At 41.7% G+C, this 14,715-nt stretch overlaps 1 protein-coding gene across 2 annotated transcripts in view; it reads left to right on the top strand.

Moving 5' to 3' along the window:
• Positions 1 to 4,167: 4,167 nt before the first annotated feature.
• pcsk5a (proprotein convertase subtilisin/kexin type 5a) overlaps positions 4,168 to 14,715 on the top strand; it is a 36,500-nt gene continuing 25,952 nt past the window's right edge. For both annotated transcript variants that reach the window (XM_080303614.1, XM_026173484.2), the window contains exons 1-12: positions 4,168 to 4,296; positions 4,583 to 4,650; positions 4,897 to 4,985; positions 5,106 to 5,278; positions 5,436 to 5,642; positions 8,400 to 8,500; positions 8,606 to 8,709; positions 9,029 to 9,149; positions 9,395 to 9,583; positions 13,253 to 13,389; positions 13,515 to 13,628; positions 13,840 to 13,942. In XM_080303614.1, the coding sequence (XP_080159740.1) occupies positions 4,189 to 4,296; positions 4,583 to 4,650; positions 4,897 to 4,985; positions 5,106 to 5,278; positions 5,436 to 5,642; positions 8,400 to 8,500; positions 8,606 to 8,709; positions 9,029 to 9,149; positions 9,395 to 9,583; positions 13,253 to 13,389; positions 13,515 to 13,628; positions 13,840 to 13,942 (1,514 nt within the window). In that variant the 5' untranslated portion in view covers positions 4,168 to 4,188. The remainder of the gene's footprint in view (positions 4,297 to 4,582; positions 4,651 to 4,896; positions 4,986 to 5,105; positions 5,279 to 5,435; positions 5,643 to 8,399; positions 8,501 to 8,605; positions 8,710 to 9,028; positions 9,150 to 9,394; positions 9,584 to 13,252; positions 13,390 to 13,514; positions 13,629 to 13,839; positions 13,943 to 14,715) is intronic.

Genomic DNA, 14,715 nt, shown 5'->3' on the forward strand with positions numbered 1-14,715 from the left:
GATTACTTGAGCTTTCTATTTTTTTTTTAAATACAGACAGCTCATTCATTTTACAGTATTTGCAAAGAGTAAAGAAAAGAAAAGATCTATAGAAGTAAAGTATAACCCACAGATCAGATCCCAATAAAGGACAGACTGTAGCTGATCCCCGGCCTCCATATTGAAGTAATTTGATAGAAGCTTGTAGTCAGTGAAGGAGTCAAGTCTTCACAACTTCAGCCGGCAGAACATCGGGTGCATCCTGCGTCTTTGAGCCAGCGGATTTCCCGCAATGAGAAGCATCTGCAGCAGAACAGAGTGCGGGGACAGCTCGTGAAACACCTGGGCACCGGCTATTTACCGAGAGAAATAAGCAGCAATGGCGCGTTTTATTGCGCTGTGGATGGGAACTCTCCTCCAGCTTTGCCACGCAACGATTTATACAAACGACTGGGCGATAAAAATAAGAGGGGACCTCGAATCTGTGAACAGGATAGCAGAGAAATATGGATTTACTAACATGGGACAGGTGAGTGCCCTCAAACATGAAGAGGGCAATTATTTACACAATTACCAGACTTGCATTTGGAAGTTTCATTTATTGGAAAACTGGAAATATTGGGCAAATCTAACTGTGGAGCCACTAATGGCTTTACTAATATTTTTTTAGGATTGCATCAAAAGCTGTTGATATCTGTCTGCACTGTCTGGTCAGCCGTCCAGGGACGAATGAATTATATCTGCTAAAGATTTAAAGAAGCAGCAGATGAACAGATACATTCATAAATAAATAAATCATGACCACCAGCATGTTTTTCAACAAGAATTTGACCTCTGCATTTAGCCCAGAAATGAGCAATGAGAACACACACGCTCAAAGACACACTACAGGCAGTGCTAGTGCTGGGAACTTAACCAACAACCATAATCCAAAGTTGCTTCTCTATGAGCCACTGCTGCATTAGTTGCACTCCTTTCAGACTAATTTTTCTACACTTTCATAAAGTAACAGTTAAACTCCAAAGAAATAGCATGCTGTACTTTATTGCACATGGGATAGATGTTCAGTTTTCACAGCAGGTGATAGGAACCAGAGAGACCCATTCAAACTAAAAAGACTGCTATACAGTAATCTTATATTCCTGAGGTTGAAAATCAAAAAGTAATTATTTCACTAAAAGGATATTAATGAAATATTTAAAGGCATAATTTGTTGTTCTCTTGCAATAGTGTGAGCTGTCATGTGTTTTATTAACTAGTCATTACTCAGTGGACTGCGCTTGTATAAAAATATTAGCTGACATACATTATAGAATGCACACAGTGACGTGGTATGTGCAGCTACACCAGTACACAGATGAGCAGCAGTGTGGCTGAAACCTTTTGGCTCAGGTTGCCCTGGGCTGTAAAACTATCAGAGGTATAAGGTAGCCGTGTTAATAAAAGACACCACGAGCAGTTTAATAATTAAAAAGCTGCTTTGCACAGTAGCAGAGCAGAACGAGCAGCACGCCTCCACCTCCAAACAAAATCATTTCGAGGATCTGATGTGTGTTTTCACCAGATTGGAGACCTGAAGAGGCATTACAGTTTTCGCCATCACGAGACGGCGAATCAATCCAAAATAGGCAACAAAGAAGTGACTGATCGCGTCGCCAAGGAGACCAAGGTATAGTAATGAGATATGAGTTGGACTGGGAAGCTACTGGATTATTAATCAGCAGCATCATGTCCCCTCCGTACACTCCACGTACACATAGGGACACATGTTCATTGTTCTGGTCCCTCCCCTCACATTACAGCTTTGTGTCCACGAACACTAACAACTAACAACACCTAAAGATGTCAGAAGTCCTTAAAGATCAACAAGGTGTTCAGGGTTGCATCAAATTCTTATAGTATCAATAAGCAGCTTGGGCATATAGTACAATCAGACAGGTTCTAAGCAACTCCCAGTGTTATCTGGTTACACACAAAATCACACTTTCTTTGTCTTCCACCTTCAGAAGTTAAAGAACATAGTCGATAGTAGTGTCAGTGTTTGCCAGGAGGACTTTTTTCCAACTTGGGAAAGGGAACCATCCAAGGAGCTTTTGAGTTTACATTTAGTAAACAGCTAGGGATTCATCTTTTTCACAACATTTAGCGTACGTCAGACTTTTTAGCATTAATGTCACTTTGTACCAACATTTTTGTTCATGTATAATCGAGTAGTGTCTGAAATCACAACACACTAACATAATATAATTCAGACTGTATGACCTATGAACTGTATATTGAAGATGAATGTTGCCTCAAGCTGAGTTTTTTAAAAATGGAGGATGAATCTGATTAAGAATTCAAGGGACCACTCACTTCTCCTACATCAACGTGGCACGCTAAGGAAAGGCCCAGAATCATAACCTTCTATGTTTGTTATCTGTTTTGATTCTAATGGAGATCACAATTTATAAGTGAACATAATTTTGTATTCAGTGAAACCTCAAAAACACAAAAAGCACAACACAGAAACTCAACTGCAATGAGTTTACTGTGGTGTAAGAGACAAAGGGTTATTTTTATGTTGACTTCTATACAACTGGACTATTGCAAAACAGAGGAGGCTCCCCCTGCTGGCCAACAAAAGTAAAGCTAAATACAGCCTTTAACCATAACATGATTTGATACATCATACATAACAGTGAAAATTCCTGAGAAAGAATCACAGAAGTTTAAAAAAAAAGTGTCCAACGCGAACACTATTATTGTATTATTGTGAATTTTCAGGAATTTCAATAAGTGCCCTATAACGGCTCAGGAACAGGAACAGCTTCTTTGGTGGAGCCATGTTTGCAGCTTTACTAAGCACGGTATTTTTTTAAAACTGAATTCTAACATGGGCAGCACGGTGGCACGGTGGTTAGCACTGTTGCCGCACAGCAAGAAGGTCCTGAGTTCAATTCCACCATCAGGTCTTTCTGTGTGCTCCGGCTTCCTCCCACCGTCCAAAGACATGCAGCTTGTGGGGATAGGTTAATCGGATAATCCAAATTGCCACTAGGTGCGAGTGAATGAGAGTGCGAATGGTTGTCTGTCCCTGTGTGTTGACCCTGCGACAGACTGGCGACCTGTCCAGGGTGTACCCCGCCTCTCGCCGTATGACAGCTGGGATAGGCTCCAGCGCCCCCCGCGACCCTGAAAAGGATAAGCGGAAGCGAATGGATGGATGGATGGATGGATTCTAACATCAGTGCAGGATTATAATGGCAGCTGTAACATGGAGCTGTTCAGGAGTTTCAGAGCACATTAGCACGTATCTGATAAATGAACTCAGAGACCCTAACAACCATTAACAGAACCAAGAAATGTAATTAGTTTTGCAGGAATAAAAACAATTAAAAACTTCTGAATTTGCACCAAATTTAAAACCTTTTAACAACTAAGAGCAGATATTAGCCTCATAAAGGCCCTAGCGGAAAAGTTTAGCGTCCACACTTTGTGATACTTCACTGAACAAAGTTACCATTTTGACCTTAAAACAGTGTTATATGAGCAATTTACAGAATGATCAGGATGTGTTTATATTTCAGTGAGACAGCTGCATGTTGCAGCAATTTGGGATTGTGGGTTTTTTGTTGTTGAACGAAGAGCGTGCAAGTCATTAGCTTGCACTGATTACGTTTGTGCCCTTTGTCTTTGATAAGTCATCAGAGTATCAACCAGAGGTACAGTGTCAGGGCCCCTCCTCTTGAGAACATAATTGTTTTTTGCCAGCGCAGTAAATGCAATATAGCTGCTGAAATATTTCACAATGGATCCAAAAAAGTAGACATAAACATCTGTACAAATGTTCCTTTTAAGGTGGAATGGCTCAAGCAGCAGGTGGTCCAGAGAAGAGTAAAGAGGATCTCCAGAGCCGGTCATATCTCTCCTATCCCCATGAGGAGAGAGCTCCTCCCTGCTACGCACCATCAGTCCAGCGACCACATGCAGGACTTCAGCGACCCAGTGTGGAACCGCCTGTGGTACATTGTGAGTCAGATTGTTTTGTTTTGTTTTCCTTTGCCATGCTCAAGTCTGAAACATAGACACACAAACACACACAAACCCAGACAGACAGACAGAGCCTAAAATAGACCCACATTTATTCTTTACTCCTGAGGGTGAAGCTGAATGTCCCACTATTTCGCTCCACAGCAGTGCAGTGACTCCAAAGCCTGCCAGTCTCACATGAACATTGCAGCGGCCTGGAGGAGAGGGTACACTGGGAAGGGTGTGGTGGTGTCTGTCCTAGATGATGGCATCGAGAGAGAGCATCCGGATCTGAAGCCAAATTATGTAAGTGCCCTGGGATGGGACACTCTTCTTGGGAAGGGGACATTAATCATAAGCAGTTTGGCAGAGCTCTTAGTGTAAGAGCTCAGACAGATATTGCGAGCAGGGTTTTTGGGCCAAAGGTTTGGAAAGGCCAGCTAAGAGTATTGGAATGGACATTAAACGTCTGATCCACTTAGCTGTTGAGTGGGCTGGTGAATAATGCTCTTTGTGATTTGTCTGATGAAATACAGTCAGATAGCTGCTGGCATGGTGTTATGTGCCGCTACTTAGTATCTATCTGATTTAGGATCCTTTTGCCAGCTTTGATGTGAACGGACAAGACCAAGATCGTTCTTCTACCAGTGCTGTTAACAAGTGAGTACTTTGTATCTCTGGAATTGTCTTTGCACCTGCTTTGCAGCTTCCCTGTCATAATCCAGAACTCTAATTAATGCATGCTTTCCCTTTCCGTTTTCCAGTAATTACATGCATGTATGGATATGCAAAGTCCCCAGTCTAAATTCTGTCTTCGCATAGCTTGATGTAACGGAAATAGCCCGTCTTCTCCTCATGCATATGCATTTAACCTCGCGTTCTGATGTTCTCCTCCTTTCTTCGAAGCCATGGGACACAGTGCGCAGGGGTGGTTGCTGCGGCTGCAAATAGCTCTCGGTGCACCGTTGGAGTTTCTTTCCACGCACGCATAGGCGGTGAGTCCATGTGACGCCATGAAACTCGCACGCCGAAGGACTTCGTGAAAGGCAAAGTTTTGTAGATACAGTAGGGGATTCAAACTTTATCATCGCTTTGGTGCTATCCTTTTCCCCCAGGCATCCGAATGCTGGATGGAGATGTAACAGACATCGTGGAGGCCCAGTCGCTTAGCTTCAGTTCAGGGTATATTGATGTTTACTTAGCCGGCTGGGGCCCAAAAGATGACGGGGCCACTCTGGATGGACCTGGACCTCTGACTCGTCTTGTTTTACAGGACAGCGTTCAAACAGTGAGAGAAAAAAGTGTGGCTGTGTTTGTTTATGTCTGTGTCCCACCTGCGGCTGTATATTTACTGCAAGAGCTGTTCTGTTTTTTTCCTCAACATCAATATGTAAATATCATAAATAAATTAATCTCCTCTGTCTGCTTTACCCAAATAATCTCAGGGCCGGCAAGGGAGGGGCTCCATCTTTGTTTGGCCGTCAGGAAACGGAGGGGAAAGAGGTGACTACTGCTCCTGTGACGGCTACAGCAACAGTATTTACACTATCTCTATCAGCAGCAGCACTCAGCATGGAAGCCAGCCAGATTACCTGGAACCGTGCCCCTCCACGCTGGCAACGGCGTACGGCGGATGGGACAGAGAGGAGATGGTGAGTGTTGCTAACAGAGAACTTAATTAAGATTCACATGATTCAAAAAATAGCTTCTTTTCTTCCACCGTAGTGAGCAGCCACGCTCTCCTGCCATCAGTCTGTTGAAAATAGCTTTACCCAGATGCTGGAAAAACATTTTCTCGCCTCAATCCAAAGCAACATTCATATAGACACAAACACAAGTTGCCGAATCTAAAAAATATGTTGCGAAAGGCAACATTTCTGTTAACTATTAGTAGTTTGCACTGTGGAATCTCAGAGGCTGAAGTTTGCAAAAGTTGCAACTCAATGAACCACAAGAGCTCTGGGCACCTTGCTGTCCTTGAGCCAACCATGAACTCTCCTTTATTACAAAGTATTCAGTATGTCCAGTGTGTATGTGTGTTGGACTCCTGGGTCAGGACAATGATCCTAAGCACAGCAGCAAATCTACAATAGAAAGGCTCAGAGAGAAAAGAATCACGGTGTTGCAATGGCCCAGTCAAAGTCCGGACCTTAACCGGATTGAAATGCTGTGGTGGGACTTCAAAAGAGCCGTGCATGAACAAATGCCCCCCCAAAATGAAATGAAGCAATGTTGTAGGCCAGAATTCCTTCACAGAAACATGAGCAACTGGTAACGTGTCTCACGGTGTTGTGGAGACAACTTGATAACTTGTGATATACAAGCTATTAAATCATGCAAAATATGCAGTTTTTTACAGACAAGAAGAAAAACAAGAAAAACAATGGTCTACTCTCTGTAAGAGGTTATATAATTCCTTTAAATATTTAATATTTTAGACATAAATTTCCAAAAGCAATTATTATTTTACAATAAGAGGAAGAAGTGAAGCAATGCAATGCAGTGATACTGACTAAACTCCAGTTGCTTCTCCTGAACACAGATTACGAGATATTTGTCGTGTTATGACATTAATGTTTGCACGGCATTTACCACTCAGAGGGCATGAAGTTATTTAGATAATAAAATTATATTAACTGCTAATTTAAAAGTCATTTTTGCACTGTTTCTGATGATGACACGGGATGTCTTAGAGTAGTTGGATTTAACATTCACCGGCATCTTGCCAGCTGCTCAAAGCCAGAAAATACACATTTGGGATATTAAGCATTGGCTTTGGGCAGTGGTGTTGGGGGGGGAGCATGCAACGTCTGCTGAGTGTGATAGTCTGAGACACCTGTCAATCAACTAAATATGCCCAAGACGGAGGCTCTGTGAACTTTTGTCTCTGCAGAACAAAGCTGAACTTGTGAAGTCACGGAGAGGAGCTGCTCGTTCAAACCCGCAACAACAAATGATTTTGTTTTCATGTTTATTCTTAGAGCTTTAATTTTCATTAATTAAAAGCCATTACAAGAACTGTGGTGTATGTCGTCAGAACTCAGTCAGCAGTATAATATTAACATACTAGAACGGCCCGAGGAAAATTTCCTAATGTTGTGTGAAATATGTTTTGTGAAAACCAGATTTCACTCTTTTGTTTTGTCTATCTAACTGGAAGCCCCCCCCCCCCCCCCCCCCGGTTTATGGCACATCACCATGGACAAAGGATAGTAGTTACTCTATACTAACACAAATCAGAGTAAGTGAAAATTATTAGGATAACATACAGATTTTGCACGTAAAGGTAATAAAGGAGAATCCAGTAGGCATTAAAATGGAATAAAATTGGAATGAAATCACTGTCTGAGTGTAGAAAATGCCAAATACTTCTATCATGTCATGTGATTTTCAGACATTGTGGGTAAACAGAGTTGGGTAGCTGATTAGAGTAATTTGACTGAGAGCTGCTTGTCTGGCCTCAGGCTTACATGTTTTCCATTTTGTTTTCTCAACCGACACACAAAACAAAAAAAATCTAATTATGTGTACTGTGTTTGCCAGTATTTCTAATTTTTCTTTCTACAAAATGCATTATCTTGATTAATTTTTGTCACTCTGACACTTTTGTTAAATTGTTGCTTTTGTCTCTGTGAGTGATCTTGTGTCTGCAAACTTAAAAATTAAGCTACTTTATGACAAATGTTACCTAACTGGTGTTTGGAAACAGGTGAGTGTGTTCCAGTTGCTGGTTAACCAGGCCCATATTCTACAATATACAGCACTGTCCTGAGCTGCAATTCATTTCCAAGGAGCCAGATTTGTATTTTATTTTTTAAAATATTTTTCAAGTAGTCTTTATATAACAGGCAACTTAGCAAAAACCAAATTTATTCTTGTATCTTTAAGCACATAATTTGTTGCCTCTTTTGTTTCGTTTTGTTGTTGCTTTAGTTGAGTACTAAAAATCCAAAGATAATAGAGTTTCAGATAAAAATAGAATATCTGCACCAGTGAAGTGATTCTCAGAGAGCCATTACGGGAAAACATGTCATATGGTTTGCAGCATGTCCTTAAAAATGTTGAGGAAACTGTCCAAGTGGACAGCTCAGGCATGTTTTGCACATGTTTCAATAATTCACTATTTCCCATTTTCCCAAGAAAATATAAAGAAATGAAGGGTAAGAAACCAGACAGGATTAATTAGCTAATTTATAGCAAATCCATAACCTAAATCCTAAATATTGATCACATTAATGCTGAATCCTCCTAGTTAATTCTTGCCAGTCATTTGAATGCTTTCCAAAATGATTTGATGTGCAAAAAATACACATACAGTCAAGCAGAGTCAACAAAAAAGAGCAGTTCTGTGCTGTTCATGTTAATAGTGGGTGAATATAAAAAAATAATATAAGTGGTTTCCTCCACAGGTGACCGTGGGTCCACAGCAGAGCTGCAGCACGGCCCAGTCAGGGACTTCCCTCGCCGCCTCTGTAGCTGCCGGTGTCATTGCTCTCACCTTGGAAGCCAAGTAAGCAGCCCTCTAATAACAGCATCCATACATGCAGCTCGTGTTCAGATCAATTTGTGCAATCGGGTGATGAGAGCATGTGGTTTCCTTCTCTTGAACGTTCAGCCCCTTGCTAACCTGGAGGGATTTGCAGCACATTATTGTCTGTACATCAAAAGCTCATCATCTCAGTGCTCCTGACTGGCGTGTAAATGGAGCCGGATACAAAGGTACTCCCATCGGATCTCTGCTGATTTTCTAATTCCACATTGTCTATTTTAATATTTGCCAGCCAAAAATAAATAAATAAATAAAAAAGAAGAATCCCCTGACTTGATAAGCATATTTTAGTAAATGTTCCTCTCAGCTCTTTTTTGGGGGAACTATAAAGCAGCGAGCATACAAACTAATGAGGTACTGTGAGCAGAAGAGCGATAAACGCCTACAAAGTCTCGGGAGTGTGTGAAGTCATTTATAAGCTACAGTGCCTTCTCTATGCCCCGGCTAATGTGCAGTGTGTGTGTTTGGGGATGTGCTGGTGTCTGTTAGTGAGCCACCTGTACGGCTTTGGCCTGCTGGATGCTGAGAGCATGGTGAAGGAGGCAGAGCGCTGGAAACAAGTCCCCTCACAGCATGAATGTGCGGAGGAGGCTGCCATCCAGCTGAGCAGGTATCAGAGATCTCTGCTTCGACTCAGGGCTTTCCTTGATTCCTCCCCTTTTATCGCACGTTATCTATTTCTGTCTCTCTTCTGGAATTGATTTCTTTCACACTGATTCGCGGTCGTACTTTAATGGGTGTCATTTTCCTTACCGCGGCTCTCCTCGTAACTTTCTCTTGCGCTTCTTGTTTTCCGTCTGTTCTTTTATCTCCACTACTCCCTGCGTCTCTTTTTTCTCTTTTCTCTCATGACAGGCTTATTCATCCGGGCTCAGTGCTAATGTCTGTGCATGAGACTACAGGCTGCTCCAGCAAGGCCCCGCAGCACGTCGCTTATGTGGAGCACGTCGTGGTCCGGGTTAACATAAGCCACGGTCGCCGTGGTGATCTCTCCATCACCCTCACGTCACCTTCGGGCACCACGTCGCAGCTGCTGGCAAACAGGTAACCGAGAGCGACGGTTTCTGCAGATTACCTGATAAACATCAAATCCTTCAAAAGCCAAATGTTTGAGTTTGACACATTTGTTAAATTAAAGGAATAATGGTACTTTTTGAAATATATAACACCGAAATATAAAACACACCTGTTAAAAGTATCAACTTCACCTTTGCTGAGATACTATTTAAAGCTGCTGTAATCAGTACTTGAGTGGTCACTGTATCTACAGCCCCTTGATCATTTTGATGTCTTTGAGCTCATCCTTTTGGTTTCCACTTGCAACCTTACTGTTTTGGTTTCCTATTAACTGCTCTCACCAGCAAAGTTACAAGCAGGAGTGGGCTGTTGTTTTCAGTGAAAAGGTTAAAAAAAAACAAAAAAAACTGAAGTGCACCGCCTGTGAAGCACCAAACAACAGACAGAGAGTTCGTGACTGGATGGCAAGGAGACTGGAGTATTTAGCCAGTTGCTGTGCAACCGCTAGAGGTGTTAAGCTATAAGTCTTCACCGACCATTTAAAAATACAAATAAAGGGATGATTTTAATTGCTCATGTTCTACTTTCATGACGCTTTTGATCTTTGTTTTCTAAAAGGTAATAATTAGTGCGGCATCAAGGTATTAGCTGGTATCGAACAATCAGCACATAAGATGGCATTTAATGATCACAGTAACTGTTAAGTCTAATTCTTGAATGTTGTCATTGTATTTCTTAAATTTGTAAAGTCTTAGTTCAATCTATAGGATCAAGACATTCCTTTGTCTCTGACCACCTCTCCAGCCACTCTGTGCTGGGGGAGGTTTTATTGCAGATACATCCTATCTGACAGATCAGTTTCTTGTGGTGTTGCTTCCTGCTTTTATGATCCTTTTGGTGAGCAGGAAATCGTGCATACAGAGACAAACACACACACACACACACACACACACACACACACACACACACACATGTTCTTGCACATGCATACACATACACACACACATTGTCTTTGTAACCGAGAGGGGTCTTACGAGGGGGGTGCTTTTGCTGTGATGTGTATTGTAACAGTTTGTCAATAAATAGCTGCGAGGGAAGCTGCTCTTGGAAGGATTTGGGCTGGAGTCAGGTGAGGAGCGTGAGCTCCAAGAGCTGGTTCTGACCCAAACTTCCCTCGTTAGCGAGTTGGTTGTTCTGTTATGTCTTGCGTTCTTCATGAGGAATAAGTCTCTAAACTAGCGGGGCTTGTGGAAACACAGACCCAACCAAGTTTTACACACTCAGTTAATGGGGTTAAGTTAATGGGTCATTCTAAATTGCCCATAGGAGTGAATGTGACTGTGAATGGTTGTCTGTCTCGACCTGTCCAGGGTGTACCCTGCCTCCTGCCCTATGGTGGCTGGGATAGGCTCCAGCCTCCTTGTGACCCTGACAAGGATAAGCAGAAAACAATGGATGGATGGATGGGCAGCGTGACTATGGTGTAGTGGTTAATGTGTTTGCCTTACACGTGAAAAATCCCCGGTTACAAGCTTGTACACATTGTGCAAAATTCAATTTTATAACAACAAATCATAACAACAGTCACCTCAAGGCAGTTATCTGTGCCAAATCAATGAGGATCCATGTGCTGTGGTGACATCATAGGAAATAAAGGAGCAGTCATGGTGCTTATTTTATCTTAAATAATTAGACAAATTTTTTGACACTACAGAAAAATCTCAGATCTAATATTATTCCATGGAAAAAAGTAAACACACCCTTACCATTACAGGCTTAATTTCCTCCTTGTTGCTGGTTTGTATCGTTGTTTACAGTCTTTGGCATTTTTCACCAGCCTTATATGCAAAATTCCTTTAATTGGAAAATATTTGAGGGCTTTCTTAACTTGCCTGTTCCCAATCTTCCTCAAAGGGCATTTAGACGTGACTCCAGTCTAATCTGTGCTGATACGATCTGGAGCAGAATTCACTTTTTGCCTTCTGTCTGTGATTTGTCTGTGAAGTGTATGTGATTCCAAAAATCCTGGTCTTTCTTTATATGCTTGTCGAAAACAATTAAGTGTTGTTTTTTATTTCAAATTAGTACCTCACAATGATTTTCCAGACAACAGACTAATTTATGTACAATAATTTATAAATCTATTTAAGTTAAGTTAAAGTTTTTTTTCCTCCAAGTGTTTCCAAGTGTTACAGAACAGTTTAGACCTTGGCTTATACCTGACCATAGGTATCTATTAAGGTTTTCAGAAGAAATCTCTAATGCAGATGAAGTAATCAACAGTCTTTAACAATGCGAGAGGTCATGTACAAGTTCAATAAAAACAGAATAATTTACAGATGTTGTAAGTCCACATATTAGCCACAGTTGAACACAGAAAACATCTAAAACTGAGAAATTTTACTATTTCATGAATTATGTCAGCAATTTTGAATGTGATGGCAGCAACAAGTCTCAAAAAAGTTGGTACAAAAAGACCAAAACTATGGAAAAGCAAGTTGTACTAAAAAGAAACAGCTGTTACAACTAATTAGGCTAAATGGTCAGTAGCATGATGGCAGAAGCAGTCTCTCAGAAGTAAAGATGAGTGGTTTAGTAGGCAAATTGTGGAACAATTGGATGATAAACATAACATTTTCAACATAAAATCGTGAAGACATCATCAAAAGTTCCCAGGGATCTGGAGACGGACCAAAATCCACATTGGATGCCCCCCGGCATTAAAGACGGGCATCATGCTGTCATGGAAATGTCTGCATGGGCTCAGGAAGACTTGGAGAAATTGATGTCTGTGAACAGTTTGCTGTGCCATCCACAAATGCCCGTTAAAGAAGAAACCATATGTGAAGATGATCCAGAAATGTTGCCCGTCTTCTCTGAGCCAAAGCTCATTTAAAATGGACTGAGGCAAAGTGGAAAACTGCTCTGTGGTCAGATGAATTGAAATTCCTTTTGAAAAACATGAACATGGCGTCCCCTGGACTAAAGAGGCGAGAGACCGTCCAGCTTGTTATCAGCGCTCAGTTCAAAAGCCTGCATCTCTGATAGTTATGGGGTGTGCATCAGCGCCTATGGAATTGGCAGGTTGCACATCTGGATAGGTACCATCAGTGCTGAGAGGTATATACAGGTTTTTAGAGCAACATATGCTCTGAAAGTCTTTTTCAGGTAAGGCCACACTCATACACAGAGAGAGGAGAGATTGAAAAAAACACGCAGGAAGCAGAAAAGATGGATTACAGGTCAGCACAGGAGGACAAGAGGGACTGTGACGATTAGATTTTTTCCATGTGATTGACTGATTTTTTTAAAATGTGAAAATGACTAGAAAACAGGACTGCATCTTTCTTATTTGCCCTTTCATACAGGACTGAATATTTATTGCTTCTATTTTATTCTATAGCGTTTTCTAGGGGATGAGCTTGCTTTTTCATATGAATGTATAAATCATTTACAAAAAGCTGAAGCTGTAATGTATTTATGAGCCATGAATAAGAACACAACACAGGGATTTGTCACGTACCCGGTTTGCCCTCCTGAAGTGAAGCATGTTTCCTATCTTTGATTCAGATAAAGCTGAAAAAATTAAGGTGATTTTGCTTTTGTGTCTTTAGGAAACACATCCTTTAAATCATCATATAACGAGTAGTAGACGAAGCAGCAGCGTGAGCACGATTATGTAATGTTTTCGTTTAGGCCTCTTGACAACTCCACCGAGGGATTTCAGAACTGGGAATTCATGACAGCTCACTGCTGGGGGGAGCAGGCAGCGGGGGAATGGACTTTGAAAATCCAGGATACTCCCTCTCAGAAGAAAGACGGCTCCAAACTAGGTCTGCTCTTCCTCTTTGTAACGTCTCAATATTATGAAACATGCACTGAACCTCGGCTCGCTGCAGTTAAAATACAGGGCTGGGCCTCGCGGGACAAAGCCTCTTATCTCTCTGCTGTTTCACAGGGGTGCTGGAGAAGTGGTCCCTGGTGATTTATGGCACAGCGGAGCGCCCGTATCCTGCGCACCGCGAGCGAGCCAGATCAGCTGAGATTCCGACGGATAGCGAAGAATACAGCGGTGAGTCATACACCCTGCATCTTGATAGTACTAAGCTTTCCCTTGTTCTATCTCCGGCCTCTCAGTCAGCAGCTTAATGAACTGGGATGCGGTGTATGCTTAATGTGGCAGGCTCTTACATAAATACAGAATAAAATCAGCAGTCTGAATAACTTCTCTCTTGTGATGTGACGTGATGCTGCTGTGACTTTGCGAGTGTTCACCCTTGCAGGACCCTGCGACCCAGAATGCAGTGATGATGGCTGTGAGGGGCCAGGCCCGCAGCAGTGTGTCACATGCTTGCACTTTTTTCTCAAGTTCAAGAACAACACAAGGTTAGCATGACTACACAGCACAGAGCTATTGGCAGATCCACAGTATGTGGCTCACACAATATGCTTTTAAAAAATGAGTCGGGTTTTTATATTGTGTCAAATCGTTGTTGAAGTTCACAGGTTTCTGTGGCTATGATTGTAATTTACACATGAGGACAAAATTACTATGCCCCTCCCCCTTATGAAATTTTATGTTTTTGTCAAAAATTTCTCAGTTTAGGTTTTTCTTTGTTTTTTTTAGACAGAGCATTTCTAAACATACTGGTTTTCTTCAAAAGCATGAATTCTTTTGTTAGCCCCCTGAAAAACTGACCTTTTCATTGAGTCACAGCACAAACCACTGATGTGGTTTAACTTTATAGCTTAATTTTATGGATATGCAAAGTTATCACAGCCTTTCTAGAGTGTCAGTGACTGGAGTGTCATTCAAAGAGAGCCACACATCTGGCAGATGTAGCAAACAAAATATTTCAAAGATCCTGGAAAGAAAACTAGCGAGAGACTCCAGAATAACTGCAAAGACTCTAATCAATAACTAATAGCCAAATCAGGAATTATAGTCTCAAAAGGGACAGTGACTAGAACTAGGCACGGGAGTGGGCCATGAGGTTGCAGACCAAGAATAACTTCACTGCCGCAGAAGAGAAACCTTCAAGCCAGACTGAAGTATGCTAAGGACAACCTGGAGAAAGACTATGCATACTGGACGGGCATCCTTTGGTCAGGTGAGTTGATACTTGAGCTCTTTGGCCACATAGATGTTGCTTATGTTT

This window comes from Astatotilapia calliptera, chromosome 7, assembly GCF_964374335.1.
Source record: "Astatotilapia calliptera chromosome 7, fAstCal68.1, whole genome shotgun sequence".
Classification (NCBI taxonomy): Eukaryota; Metazoa; Chordata; class Actinopteri; order Cichliformes; family Cichlidae; genus Astatotilapia; species Astatotilapia calliptera.